The sequence below is a fragment of the Falco cherrug genome, chromosome 4 (assembly GCF_023634085.1).
Source record: "Falco cherrug isolate bFalChe1 chromosome 4, bFalChe1.pri, whole genome shotgun sequence".
NCBI lineage: Eukaryota > Metazoa > Chordata > Aves > Falconiformes > Falconidae > Falco > Falco cherrug.
Window position 1 is genome coordinate 3,752,580 of NC_073700.1, and position 13,453 is coordinate 3,766,032.

Consider the following 13,453-nt stretch of genomic DNA (forward strand, 5'->3'; position numbering starts at 1 on the left):
TACTAGACCAAGTAGCAGTATTACTTATGAGATTCGTGTGAGGCGGATTATAAGAATGTAATTCTGTTCAGTACTCGACAAACATTTTCCGTCGTGTGTCTGTAATGTGTTTAAATACCAGAGCACAGATCACCGGCACTAATGAGGTTATCGGCGTCTGGTAAGAACCGCGGTTATACCGCCCAGCCCCGCGTCCACCATTTCCTAGCGCTGCCGGCGGCCGGGCCCAGCCGCCGGGCCAAGATGGCTGCCGCGCCGGCGGGCCCGCGGCGTGCCGGGAGGAGGGGCCCAGCCCCCCGCCGCAGGCGGGCACGGCCCCGCCGGCCTGTGCCCCGAGCTTCAGCCCGGTACCGGCGGTGCTGTACGCAGCGCCCGCGGCGGGGCGGCGCAGGGAGAGCCCCGGCGGGGGGACGGGGCCGGCGGCACCGGGGTACCGAGAGGCACAGCCCAGGCCCGCGGCGGGCGGGTGGCCCGGACCGGCGCGGGGAGCAAAGGCGGCCCGGGGGCGAGCTCTCCTCGGCCTGGCACGGCGGGGGGCTGGCGGCAGCCGGCGGGGCAACGGCAGAGGGAGGGGAGGCAGGCGGGCAGCTCCCGCCGGCCGGCCCGGAGAGGGTCGCGCCGTTGCGAGCCGCCTGTCGCAAGGCCGCAGGCCCGCGGCCGTCCCGCCTGTCGCTGCCCTCCGCTGCCGCCGCCTGCTGCTGCAGTACCGGGGCGGCCCGGCGGCCCCTGGCGGGAGGCGTCAAACGGGCGCCGGAGCTCCCCGCACTGCGCCCTTCGCTGGGACACCCGGCACGGGGGAGGAGGCGGCGCGGGGAGGAAGCCGGAGCTGCCTGGGCGGTGAGTCACGGTGCGAAGGGCAGGGAGGTACCGCAGAGCCTGACAGGAGCCGCTCCGTCCTGCGGCGCCCTGGGAACAGCGCGGCGCGGCCCCCCCTGCCCCGGCGAACCAGGCCGGGCCGCTGCCGCCCCTCGCCCCGCCCGCCACCACGCGAGCGGAGAGGCTCGGTGGGCGGGCCCCGCCCACCTTTCGGCTACCGTGGTTGGGTGGCCCCGTCTGCAACTGGGATTGGTCACCCGGAAAAGAGGTTGGCGCCCATTGGCTGAGAGGTGCCCTCCAGTGAGCCGTGCGCAGAGTAGTAGGGAGGGGCGGGGTGATCCGGGGGGAGAGTGCGCGGGGCCGTGTGCAAACCGCGTGTGGCGCAGCCAGAAGGGACCCGGGAGCAGGCGGGCAGGGCCGGGCAGCGCGGGGCCTACACTTGTCCGGGCGGGCCACTGCCGCAGCGGCTCCGGAGTCCTCAGGTAATGGCCGGGCCGGCCTCGGCCGCGGGGGGCGGGGAGCGGGGAGCTGCCGGGGCTGCCGGCGGGGAGCGAAGGCAGAGTGCGGGGGGGATGATGGCGCTGGCGCACTCTGGCCTAGTGCGCGGGAAAGTGGTGCCGAGCGGCCCGGCTGGGCTGGGGCGCGGTCCTTTGGCCTGGGGGCGGCGGGTGGTGGGGGGGGAGCGCTGAGGGGGAGTGGGGCGGCGCGGGCCCCGCCAGGGCGGGCGGCGGGTGAGTCAGACTCCGGCGGGCGGCGCGGGGGGAGGCCGCGCTTCGGGGGGGAAGGGGGCCGGGGCGCTGGGGCAGGCCGGGCAGCAGCTCCCGCCCGGGCGGCGGCCCGGTGGCGGCGCTCGGCCGGTGGGCCGGTGGCGCCGTGTCCCGCTGGTCGGGCCTGGCGCGGGGCCGGCGGGCTGCGCTTCACGGGGCCGGGCCGGGGAGGGGGAGGCGGCCGGGGCCGGGCCGCGGCGCGGGCCGCGCTGTGACTAACTTCCCTGTGAGTGAGCGGCCGCAGGCAGGCCGGGGAGGAGATCTGGTGAGACCAGGGAGCTGGGTGGAAGGTGGCTGAAATAAAACTGTTTATTCTTTTTTTTTTCTTTTTAATTCTTTCCTCTCCCTTCTTTTTTTTTTTTAAACCCGTGCTGAGCTCCCCGGCGCGGTGGCAGCGGGGCGGCTGGCGGGGCCTTGGCCGGGCGCACCACGTGGCTCCCCACGTGTGAGGCTCTGCCGGAGACAAGAGGGTCGAGGTGTTGCAACTATTTGTCTCCGACCACAGGCATGGATGGTGGCCTGCTCCAAATCCAAATGTGGCCTATAAATGGATAGGAAAAATAGCCTGTGACATCTACAGATCGTGGACTAGTGGAGCAGCCTTTCATTTAAGTTCCTGTCAGACATAGTTCTCAAGTAACCGCTGTTACTCATTTACTATTCAGAATTGTTAAAGCAGTTATTAAACTTAATAGGGTGTTTTATTTTCATTTCAGCACTTAATCAGATCCCATTGCCACACAGCGTTAGGGTTGCCTAGTCCAGTTTTCCTCCTGAGCACAAACTTGCCTAGAGAAGCAATCCTGCATCTGTCTTCAAAGGGAAGAGGTTAAAGGAGTTCAGCAGGGCTGTGCAACAACTTTGAGAGTTACAGGCTTAACCTGCCATGTTTTAAAACTGATTTTGATAGTGTCTGGACTGAATTTTATGTGAAAAACTGTAAGTGTTGCAGATGTTGTTTACTTCAGGCTTAACATTTTGTGCCGATAGCAATAAAAAATAAAAGGGGAAGATGGTAGAATGTGCTTATTTGGTAGATAATCTGGAGTGTCTCCCACTCTATGTTATGTTGTATGCATAGGCAGAAAGTGCTACAGAGTCACATTTTTAGTGAACTTTTGCTTTCCTGATTTGAGTCAACAAAGCTATCTCAGAATTACTAGCCTAATTGAAGTCATGATATATTTCTGGCCTCTCAGCAGGTTTCCAAGTTTTCAAGTTTTGGTTAATATTCAGTATTCTTGGAGCACCTTGGCTGTGGAGTGTATTGGGGGAGTCTAAATGGATTGTAGGGCTTGGCTTTCCACCGCTGCAAGTTTTCCTGAAGTTTCAGACTGCTGCCTTTCAGAACTGGGGTATTGTTATCTGGTGGTCAGAATGCTTAATTTTGTGTCTTCTTCTAGTGAGGACAAAAGCCAGAGACAGGAGCATCACTAACTCTCTCTATAGTGTGTTTTCAGGTTACAGATGTGGAAGTTCAACCAGCTGAATACTCGGTAGCTTTTGTGAAAGTCGTGTCTGTGTTCAATTCTTAAAATGCAGTTATTGGGAAATAAAAACTCCTCACGGGTAGCTTTTTTCTTGAAATGACTAATATTTTGACTTCTCTTTTGAAACTAAATGCTAGAACTTATGCTAGTAGTCCTTTCTGCCTTTCAGTTTGCTTATCTTACAGGAGGGGAAAGCTAAGCTGCCTGTTATATAGGGGTTTCACCATGTTCAGGCTGCCTTGTCAAATTCAGGTGTGGTATTGTAGGTGGATCACCAACAGCCTGGAAGGAAACTGCTGATGATCAAGTTTGCCTCTTTGGTATAGCTGACTGGCCAAAGAGCTCTTAAGTACGCTGGCTTTAGCAGTGGCATTTATCTAGTCTGTCCTTTGATTGAAGTAGTGAAGTCCTATTAATACTGAATAGAAGTGATACTTGCAGATTAAAGAAGCACCTGGTAAGTATAATGAAGATAACTGCTCCTGTTATTGTTGGGCTGTTGAATTCTAAGGAAGTGCTAGTATCCAGAAAAATCCATGAGTAATCTCAGAGGTGAAGTTCAACTTCCTTTCTACTATGGGGAGCATAACTTTTTGTTTGTTAAAACAACTTCATCCTCAGAGGGCATCTAGGCTAAAAGCCATAAAAAAAGGAGCGGTAGTTGTTTCCATCAGATGGGCTACTAAACCAGGCTTGGATGTTGTTGGATCTTGCGTGTGAAGCCTGCAGATTAATAGCACATCTCCTGCTTTATAAAGTTCTGAATGCATATTAACAGTCAAGCCACAGAAAGGCATGATCTTCCACTTAGAAGTTTGATAAAAGAGTATCACTAGAAGAATCACAAACTTTTGTTACTCTGAAGCTGGATACTTAAGTTGTGCTTGGAAGCTTCAGATTTGATGTAAGAAACCACAGTGGTGGCACTTCCCACTTGGATCTTGGAGCTGTTTTTTTAGCAGTAGGATAATCTTACAAAACAAAATAAAATTCATCCTTAATTTTTTGCTGAATGGCCGCGGGATGATTTATCTCAACTTGAAACTACCAATACAGAGCTCTGTAGAAGGAGTTCAGATGAATGACACTTGTTTCCTTAGTAGAAAGGTAAGGTTTGAGGGCAACTGAACTTGTGTTTCTTCAAAACTGTTGCAATCTAGTCTGAGGCAGTGGATTAGTATCTTGCAGAATTTGACCTGGCTCAGAAATACTTAGTTGAGGACATAGTTTGTTTTCTGTTACTTATTTTTGTGTCCTGGTGAGGTGAAAATACAGTTCTGTGGGCTGTCGAGGGGGAGGCAAGCTGCTTTGTGTGTGCTTTGTGTGACACGGTTGAACTGTGGAAGACACTAATAGATACAACTTCAGTGAAAACTTTCCAGGAAGACTTCAACAAGTACTGGAGGTGGCCTTGATAGATAAAAGGAACTGCTGGAAACTTGCCTGTGATGACAAAATGGAGGAGTATTGACTAATAGAGGAGAATGTGAACTTGGTTGGTTTTCACTCATGGGTGATTTTTTTTTTTTTTTCTCATGGAGGTTACTGAGTAATGTAATGGTGTCCAAACAGGCTGGAGACTACCCATTTAAGGACTTGTCTTCTGAACCAGCCTCTTCTCCTTAAAGGTGGCTGTTGGCTTTATCTGAAAACTAAATCCTTTTATTGGTTTTAAAAACCAGTTTACACTGGTGGGCAGTTTGGTCTCATGTAAGGTTTCTTAGAATGTGGGGTGAGTAAAACCAGTGTCAGCTGCATCCACCTCTAGCTGGTGAGCTTGTTTTTGTTTCAGATCCTTTACAGGAAGAATGCAGAAGTTAAACATTAAAATACTGGTGAGGAGAAATTCCAGGCAAACTGGTACTTCTATCATATACTTAGGGTATCTGAAGATGGAGCAGCATGCTTTGTAATCGTACTTCTGTGGCAGCTGTAACCTTCAAATATCTGAGTCCGGGGGGAAGAGGGGCCTCTGAAGATAAAGGGTTTTAAATGAATCTTTCTCAAATAGCCTTGAAGGATAGTTGTGCAGAGAATGTTGTTTGGCGAACTAAGATTCCACAAACTGAGTAAGAAACCTAAAGCCAATTTGATGTATACCAGAGGAAAAGAAACTTCAGGTTTTCCTCTTGAGGGAGTAGTTAAAAGGGAAACGATTTTTTAATTGGGTGTAAAACTTCTCAGGTTCCTTTGGGGCAGCAAGTAGTGAGCTTTTGGCTGTCGTGCAGATCCTGACCCTGACTGGCAGATGGACAGACTAGATACAGGCTGGCAGATCAATCTTAGTATAAAAACTTCTCCACTGTGTATCTAAAGCAGATCTAGCTCACCTATTAAATGTTTGTCTTTTACTATATGTTAATCTAACTTTGTTAGGATCTTCACGTGGGTAACTGGTGGCAATATTTGATCCTGTCACATACGGCTGTAGTCTCAAGTTCATGGTTTAGAACGAAAGCCTGGTAGTTGTTAGTATCTGTAAAGGTGTTGTAAAGACTTTAGAAGAGTTACAAGTTGTGTGAAGAATATACCTTGGTATATAACTCAGAGACCCCCGTCTTGTCTGCTTTAAATTAAAAGCAGCATCAGCCCTTGTGCTTGAGCCCAGCTCCTGCAGTTGGCTTTGCTTGTGTTTTTCCTGTTCCGCAGTGTCAACATGGTTGCTATGAAAACAGGCATAAACAATAGCACACTGAGTGCCAGCTGCTGCCACCACAGTCGAATGCTCTGCACCCTTAGGTGTCCTAATAAGATAGTTTGGAATCTTTGAACACCGAGATGAAGCAGAGAAGACTGTTACATGTAAAATCCAAGTATATCTCTGAAGTGTTCAGGCAACCAGTTGTTTTATTCTCTTTTAGATCTGTTTAAGATCATCTTGCAACCTTTCATTTGAGCACTTTGAGTGAACACCTTCATCTGGTCGAGCTGGAAGGCAGATGTGGCATTACAGAAGTAGCATACTAAGCTTGTATCTCTTGTACTTTAAATACTGAGGGTTCTGCTGAGGTTGGAAGGATGGATAGTCACTTCTGTGCTGAAGATGATTGGAGAGAGGAACTGTTTTGAGGGAGGAGTAGCTAAAAGCTGCAGTAAGCTTGTCCAGCATTGCAGTACTTTAAATAAAAATTCATGTTTAGATGTACTCTCTCCATTTAAGAGCTAAATGCCAGGATGCTGATTCTAGTTCTTTCTTGAGGTCTTGTTCTATTGTTCTGACTGCTTCTTTAGTGGCTTTCTTCAAGATATAACTTGTGAATGCTCCTGGTAATCTGGGATGTTGCATGGTTTGGGGGGGAGGGAAGCATTCTAATGTGAATAGATTGTAGGGTTATGAGAAGAGGATTACCTTGATGGGGAGATCAGGTAAACTGCCAAACATACCAAATAATGATTCTGTTTCTCTTGGGTTGAGAATAATGAATTGGGAGAGAGCATGTGAAGCATTTAAACTTGAGGAGACTTCATCAAAACAAAGCTTGACAGAGGTATTTTTAGACCGGTGTACTTTAAACTTGTCTTCAAGCACACTTTTAAAAAAGGCTTAAATTTAAATGTTTAACTTCCTTGTTCTTCTTCTAGTTCTAGGAGTCTTGCGTAACTGTTTTACAGCTTAGGGGAGTTGTGGTACTGTGACCGCAGTCTGTTTAACCTGCCCCATCCTAACCACTGCCTCAGTGGCCTGTGGCAGACTGACTTTCTGCTCCACGAAATGCATACCTCCGTTCCCCAATATGGGCAAAAGAAGTGGTTTGTGCAGTCTCGGACAGGCATGCCTATCTGATGTTCTCCCAGCATTCTAAGGATGCTTTCCAAGTTAGCCTTCTAGATATCTGGCAAGTGTCTGGTGTCTTTTAGGGAAGCCAAATGTCTTAAACATTTTCTTTTCATGTAAACCTGGGAGTTAACCTGTAGCTCAGGCTGCATACTTAATATACTGCAGTTGTAAATCTTGTTTCCCAGAGTTTACCTGTGATATAGGTCTTAAAGAGCTTAAGTATTCAAATGTTAAGCTAATGTGCTCTTTAAGGCTTTAGGTTTAATAACTGCCTATTCTTACAAGTAGCTGCTAGGATGAAGCTTGATTACTCAATAAATGTAGTAGTTGCCAGTCAGACACTTCAAGAGAAAGCCAGGAAGAAAAAAATTTGTAGAGGGAAGTAGCTGGCTTTTGCGTTTTAACTCTGGGAAATAAGAAGGTGCATTACTGAAAGAGAACAACAGTAACCCTGGTAAGACAACAGTTAAAGGGGTCTACTTCTTTTTCTCCCCCACTACTAAGCATTTTACAAGGTCTTGAAGTGAAGACTGTCTACAGAAACTGAACAGAGGAAACACTACGTGTTACGCTGGTTTTGGGTTTGGTTTTTTTTTGCTGTTCAGAGCTGCCTTACTCCAGGCAAAGCTTATCCTCTACAGTGGTTTTAGTAGTCATGATCAGTATTGTAAAAGAAAGTACTGGGTAAGCCAGAAGTCCTGCTTGGTGTTCACTGTGGGAAACCTCTAAATTTCTTAATTTTAATGTGGGTTTTGGTTGGGGGAGGAGAAGGTGTTCTAAAAGTGTCTTTCTTCCTCAGGCAGCTAATCTGCAGCCATGAGCAGCAACGAGTGCTTCAAGTGTGGACGTACTGGCCACTGGGCTCGGGAGTGCCCTACTGGAATTGGCCGTGGTCGTGGGATGAGAAGCCGTGGCAGAGGTGATTGGTTGTTGTGATTTTTCAGTATTTGTGTAGTAAGATCTCTAGCTGACCACTCTGTAGTCTATAAAACTGGCTTTGTCAGTCCAAAGTGAAGAAGCTGGGACATAGACTGGTAATAATTTGGTTGGTTCTTACCTGTGCATAAGAATTTTGCCCAGGGCATTAAGTTAACTTGTCAATTCAGCTGGCAGTGTCCTTGATGAACTCTTAGAATATTCTGAACTTAACCCTTAAGCCTTTTTTCTCTCCTGTTACCCATTTCAAGCAGGCTTCCAGTTCATGTCTTCATCTCTCCCGGACATTTGTTACCGCTGTGGTGAGTCTGGCCACCTTGCCAAGGACTGTGATCTTCAGGAGGATGGTAAGTATCACTAAATATTCTACCTCTTCATTCATATGGACAGAGATCTGGGGTAGAAGAGAAGGATACAGTACACTGATCAAAATTCAGTAAAACAGTAGCTGTACGTGTCCTATATTACAAGCATGCTACATCTCACTCTACCAAGGTTTTATAGTCTTGTTTGGTATGTTTTTCTTATTGTGGAAGCCTGCTATAACTGCGGTAGAGGTGGCCATATTGCGAAGGACTGCAAGGAGCCCAAGAGGGAGAGAGAGCAGTGCTGCTACAACTGTGGCAAACCTGGCCACCTGGCTCGTGACTGTGACCATGCAGATGAGCAGAAGTGCTATTCTTGTGGAGAGTTTGGACACATTCAAAAAGACTGCACCAAAGTGAAATGCTATAGGTAAGAACTGATAAGACAACTGCAAAATGTACCTTAAGTGACACATGCATTGCTGAGTCTGATTTTTGGTTAGGAAATGAAGCCTAAACTTTGGCCAGGTAGCCTAGTTGTTTTAAGAGTTATCTACTGTTCTTCAAAACAAAGATTTGTAACACCTGCTAGCCCAGTCGAGTAATCAGTTCAGTGATGTGCATCTCTGGATGGCCAGAAAAATGCAGATGTTAAATCCCTTGAGCTGTACAGGAGAAAGGGCTCTATGTTTGTGCTACAGGCAAGTACTTCCTGTTACCTTCCACAAAAAGATAAACTAGAGTTGGGTACCCTGTATCCTCTGTGGGAACTAACAAACTCCAGCTGTACAAATCAGTTGACTGGCACAGCCAGCCCCAGTGAGAATATACTTTAAATGTCTTGGTTGTAGGAACTACACATAGAAGCAGGTGTTAAATCAGTTTGAAATGCCAGCTTCAAAATGCTGCCTGGCTTTCACATGCAGACCTGTACCAGAAACAGTGCCTTCCTGAGTGCAGTATTCTGCACTCCTGCCAAAGTTCCCTCCTGTGGAGGAAGGAGAGAGAACATGGTGTGTTTGAGTTACAACTACTTACTCTCAGAACAAGGCTGAACTGCAGACAGAGGCATTGAAGCAGGCAAAACCCAGCACATGGTAAAAAGAAAGAAAACAAACCACCCAACTTCTGTGTTTGATGTAGGGTGGTTTTGGCATATAGTGATTAATGTGAGTTGAGGAGTTGGAACAGTTCCTTGCTCTGGTGAGGACAGAAGCTTGCCTTGTCAAAGAATTTTGGAACACTAAAACAGAAGTCTTTGAGTGCAAGAACTAGTGTTGTGTGAGGTTTAAGTAGACAGAATAGGATTGCTTTTCTGACTTAACTTTTCTGGATGTCTTTGATAAATCATTTGCTTTTTCCAGGTGTGGTGAAACTGGCCATGTAGCCATCAACTGCAGCAAGACCAGTGAAGTCAACTGCTATCGCTGCGGCGAGTCAGGGCACCTTGCACGAGAATGCACAATTGAAGCTACAGCCTAATTATTTTCCTTTGTCGCCCCTCCTTTTTCTGATTGATGGTTGTATTATTTTTCTCTGAATCCTCTTCACTGGCCAAAGGTTGGCAGATAGAGGCTACTCCCAGGCCAGTGAGCTTTACTTGCCGTGTAAAAGGAGGAAAGGGGTGGAAAAATCAACTTTCTGCATTTAACTACAAAAATGTTTATGTTTAGTTTGGTAGAGGTGTTATGTATAATGCTTTGTTAAAGAACCCCCTTTCCGTGCCACTGGTGAATAGGGATTGATGAGTGGGAAGAGTTGAGTCAGACCAGCAAACCCTCTCTGGGTTACATGGAAGTGATCCTATGCAGGAGGAAAGAAATTCTGGAAGTGTCTAAACTTCCTCATAACTTTAATTTTATTACAATGGCCTTGGATTGTCTGACCTCAGTAGCTGTTAACACCAAGTAATATCTGTATCAGGCCCTACCTAGAGCATATAGCTGAGTGGGAGTAAACAAACAAGATGCACATGCCTGTTCATGGCCATGAGAGAGAGAGAGAGAAATCGGGAATAAACTTAAAAGTAACAGTAATTCAGTCAATGAATGTTCATGTTGGAGATACAGAACGTAATGGAAAGCTTTTGAGTAAATATTTCAAAGTAAATCTGAAACCCAGACATCAGTGCTCATAGCATATACAATTTGGAGCTATTCAGGAGTTGCAAATAAATGCATTTTCACAGAAAGCAAGATGTTATTTTTGTATACTATATCACTTAGACAACTGAGTTTCATTTGCTTGTAATCAGTTTTTAAAGTAAGATGGTAAAAGCAATTGAAGTCCTAGAACATAGAAAATGTAATTTTAAACTATCAATAAAGCTGGAGGAGGAAGGGGAGTTTGGCTAAAGTTCCTTTTGTTTATTTTTGGTTTTCATGTACACAGTGCAAAATAACATATTAAAAAGGGGTATGTGGAGGTGTAAAAAGTTTTAGTTTGGACTTTTCTTTTGTACTGTCTTTATGTTAAGTCTCCATCAGGTAGCATCAAACTGTAAATATGTCAAATACGCAGCTGTTCTTCCAGGCTGCTGTGGATCTGTGTATGCTCATGCGAATGGGTTGTGTGGGCTTGTTTCATCCCTGCCCAGGCACTTGAAGCCGTTCCTGTAAAACCTTTGAAGAAGGCCCAGCCGTTGTTGGGGGTGCTGTGAGCTCCAGGGCCGGAGCAGTTTCACGGTCTGGTAGCAGCACCTCAGCCTTCACCGGTGTTGCTGCACCAAGAGCTGTCTTGTCCCACGCCCCGTGTTACAGGCACTGCCCGTTCCCACACGTTCCAGTGTGCTGGTTGACTGAGGCTTACTAAATGGTTAGAAGTCACCCTCTGTCGGCTCCCTTCTCATCTGTATCCTGAGCACGTCCACTCAGTGAATAAAGTCGTCTTGACGCGCAAGAAAAACAAGGGCAGGAGTTCTTGACTGCAGAGTGCCTGGCTGTGAGGCAGGGCTGGAGAAGGGGCGCCTGCAGTGCTGGGCAAAGCTGGAGGTACCTCGAGGCTTGGCTGCCTTCAGGAGCGCTGGCAGGTCATCTGGAATCTGCCCAGCTGCGCCAGGGGGTGTGTGCTGTAGGCTGCTTGTGTTTGCATCTTCACACACAAACCAAAGGCTTTCCTTTGAAGTCCCAGAGTGGTTTTCATAGGCTCTGTGTGCTACAGCACTGGGAAAAAGGGCCTGCGATGTCAGAGAGGAGAAGCACCAGGCACAGCTGTGCTGGAGTGAAACCGAATTGGCTCCTTTACTTGTCTTCTAGCGCTCTGTTGACAGTTAACCCGTTGAGTAGCGTGCTAAGGTTTCCAGTTATTTCGGAAGCCAGGCTGTTAAAGGTGATGGATGCGGTGGTGCCCCTGAAGGCTGTGGTCTGCCAGGAGCAATTTCAGCCTGTGGCTTTCAGCAGACGAGCACGTAGGTGAGGCTTATAGAGCAGCAGCGGGACCTCTGCGGTTGATGAACTGGCAGATCCCGACGAGAACTGGTGCCTGGGAGCGTGTGGGGCCTGATAAGCTTCAGGTTGTTTCAGGAAGTCTGATGCCTAGAAGGTGGGTGTCCAGGAAAGCTGGCGGCTGTAGCTGCTGAGTTGCATCAGGTGAACTGATGGGATTGCTGCTGTTTTGCGGTGGGCTGCCGTAGCCATTTAGAGTTGCTTAGCATTTAATGAAGATTTAGAACTAAAGCTTTCAGCCTGGGTTTGGTGTTCAAAGCCTGTGGAAAACATTGAGCCGTAGTTCAGGGAGAAGGAAGAGATTGCTGGGGAGGAGCAGTGAGTACAGGGCGGTAGAAGGCCCGTGGCTTGGCTGGCAGCAGCCGACCTGAGCCGGTCCTGCTGCGCAGGCAGAACCGTGGGCCGGCAGAACCGTGGGCCGAGGTGCCTTTATTTAAGGTACTTCACTAGGGAATGTTCTTGCGGTGCTTTGCCTAAGCAGAAAAAAATTCCAACTATTTGCTTCTGCCTGGTCAGCGTGACATAAAGACGTAGAAGGAACCGAGTGTAAAACCAAAGGGAGGTGGCGGCAGCCACTGCAGCTGGTCCCGGTTGCTCCTGGGCTCCACGCACTGAGCAAAGCCTTCCTGGTCCCGTGGAGCCATGGGTTGGGGAAGGGGTTTTGTTGGGGCTGGAGTTGTGCGGCGGTTTTGAGCGGCGTGTGTGTGTGGTTGGTTGCTTTTAATAGCTGCTGTTGGAGCATGAATGTACTTCTGTGTCTTAAAGGCGGTTGCCAAAACCCTCATAAAATCCACGCTTGAAACGCGTGGGTTGCCGTGGGGTAGTTCAGGTCACCTGTTCTCCCTCAGCCTCATGGCAGGTTGGTATAAATTAACTGAATCTTTACATATAATTATCTTAGTTCAACAGTAACAAAGCGTGAAGCTCTGTGATTACAAAGAGTTTGGGGCTTAACCCGTAGCTAAAGAACTGCTCTGTCAAAGACCTGCTGGTGCTGGCGACGGCTGTAGCCGACTTCCCCGCTCCTGTCGAACCTGGCGATGAAGCTGGGTTACGCAGCTCCTGCAGCTCCTGCTTCTTGGTGCTCAGGTGCTTAACTGCTGCGTTACTACCGCTGAGCTGTTGCGGCGTGTCTGAAAAGTAGTGGTGGTCTCCGAGAGCTCGCGCTCTCTCTTTTTTTTTTTTTTTTTTTTTTTTTTTTAAACAAAGAAGAAGCGGGATGTAACTTCAAAAGGAGAAAAGGATTCCAGCTAAGGTGGCTCTTCCAAGTCATCGTCCTGTGGACAACAGCCAGGAATGTTGCTGCTGCGTCACCTGTCAGTTGTTCCAAAGCGAGTGAGATGAGCAAGCAAACGGGGATCTCACAGACTGGGGGCACTGGGAAGACTCAAACCTGCTATTCTGTCCCTTCCGTGTTAATCTTTCCCGCTGTACCCCATCGGTTTTTGAAGACCCGTCCCATGATGCGCTCCAGGGGCTGGCGCTTTCTGGAAAGGGAAATTTTATTTTATTAAAATTACCGGGAGTCGTTGAATATATTCTCACTGAAACCAGTCCTCCCAGTGTGGTTTTTAGAGCAGCTAGGGAGGGCGGCTGCGGTCGCCCCGGGGGGCGCGGGGGGGGGGCGCGGTGCTGGGGGGGCCGATCCCGCCCTGGGGGGGCCGGGCGGCAATGCGGGGCACGGAACGCCGCAAAAAAGCGCGTTTCCATTCGTCACCGGGACACCGAGAGGAAGAGGAGGGCGGGCAGCGGCGTGAGGCAGCGGGCGGCGCTACGCCCTTCCCCCGGGGGGGCTCGCAGGGCAGGCGCGGCCGGGTCCGGGAGCGGCCCGGTACAGCCCGGGGCGGGCCCGCCGGCACCCCCCCGCCCCCCGCCGGCACCCCCCGCCCCCCGCCGGCACCCCCCGCCCCCCGCCGGC

At 49.3% G+C, this 13,453-nt stretch overlaps 1 protein-coding gene and 1 long non-coding RNA gene across 7 annotated transcripts; one reads left to right on the forward strand and one right to left on the reverse strand.

The window, feature by feature from the left end:
* The first annotated feature begins 798 nt into the window (after positions 1-798).
* On the forward strand, positions 799-10,436 carry CNBP (CCHC-type zinc finger nucleic acid binding protein). Of its 6 annotated transcripts, none has more exons than XM_055708243.1 (5): positions 799-837; positions 7,651-7,770; positions 8,042-8,134; positions 8,324-8,522; positions 9,457-10,436. In XM_055708243.1, exons 2-5 carry the CDS (start codon positions 7,668-7,670, stop codon positions 9,572-9,574), a joined length of 513 nt encoding a protein of 170 aa, XP_055564218.1. In that variant the 5' UTR covers positions 799-837; positions 7,651-7,667; the 3' UTR covers positions 9,575-10,436. The 6 variants fall into 6 exon arrangements, with proteins under 6 accessions (XP_055564218.1, XP_055564214.1, XP_055564215.1 ...); XM_055708239.1 differs by having other exon boundaries at positions 817-837; positions 8,039-8,133; positions 8,320-8,522; XM_055708240.1 differs by lacking the exon at positions 799-837 and adding an exon at positions 1,141-1,298 and having other exon boundaries at positions 8,039-8,134.
* Positions 10,437-12,741: 2,305 nt separating this feature from the next.
* On the reverse strand, positions 12,742-13,417 carry LOC114017308 (uncharacterized). The gene is made up of 2 exons (XR_003562282.2): positions 12,929-13,417; positions 12,742-12,849 (listed from the first exon to the last, which is right to left on the reverse strand). It is a non-coding gene; the product is annotated as an uncharacterized LOC114017308 (long non-coding RNA).
* Positions 13,418-13,453: the final 36 nt, after the last annotated feature.

Bases quoted from the DNA above. Each gene is read 5' to 3' on its own strand.
- CNBP (XM_055708239.1), top strand. From the start codon at position 7,668: ATGAGCAGCAACGAGTGCTTCAAGTGTGGACGTACTGGCCACTGGGCT. The intron at 7,771-8,038 runs GTGATTGGTTGT...ACCCATTTCAAG, and splicing joins GATGAGAAGCCGTGGCAGAG to CAGGCTTCCAGTTCATGTCT. The intron at 8,523-9,456 runs GTAAGAACTGAT...TGCTTTTTCCAG, and splicing joins ACCAAAGTGAAATGCTATAG to GTGTGGTGAAACTGGCCATG.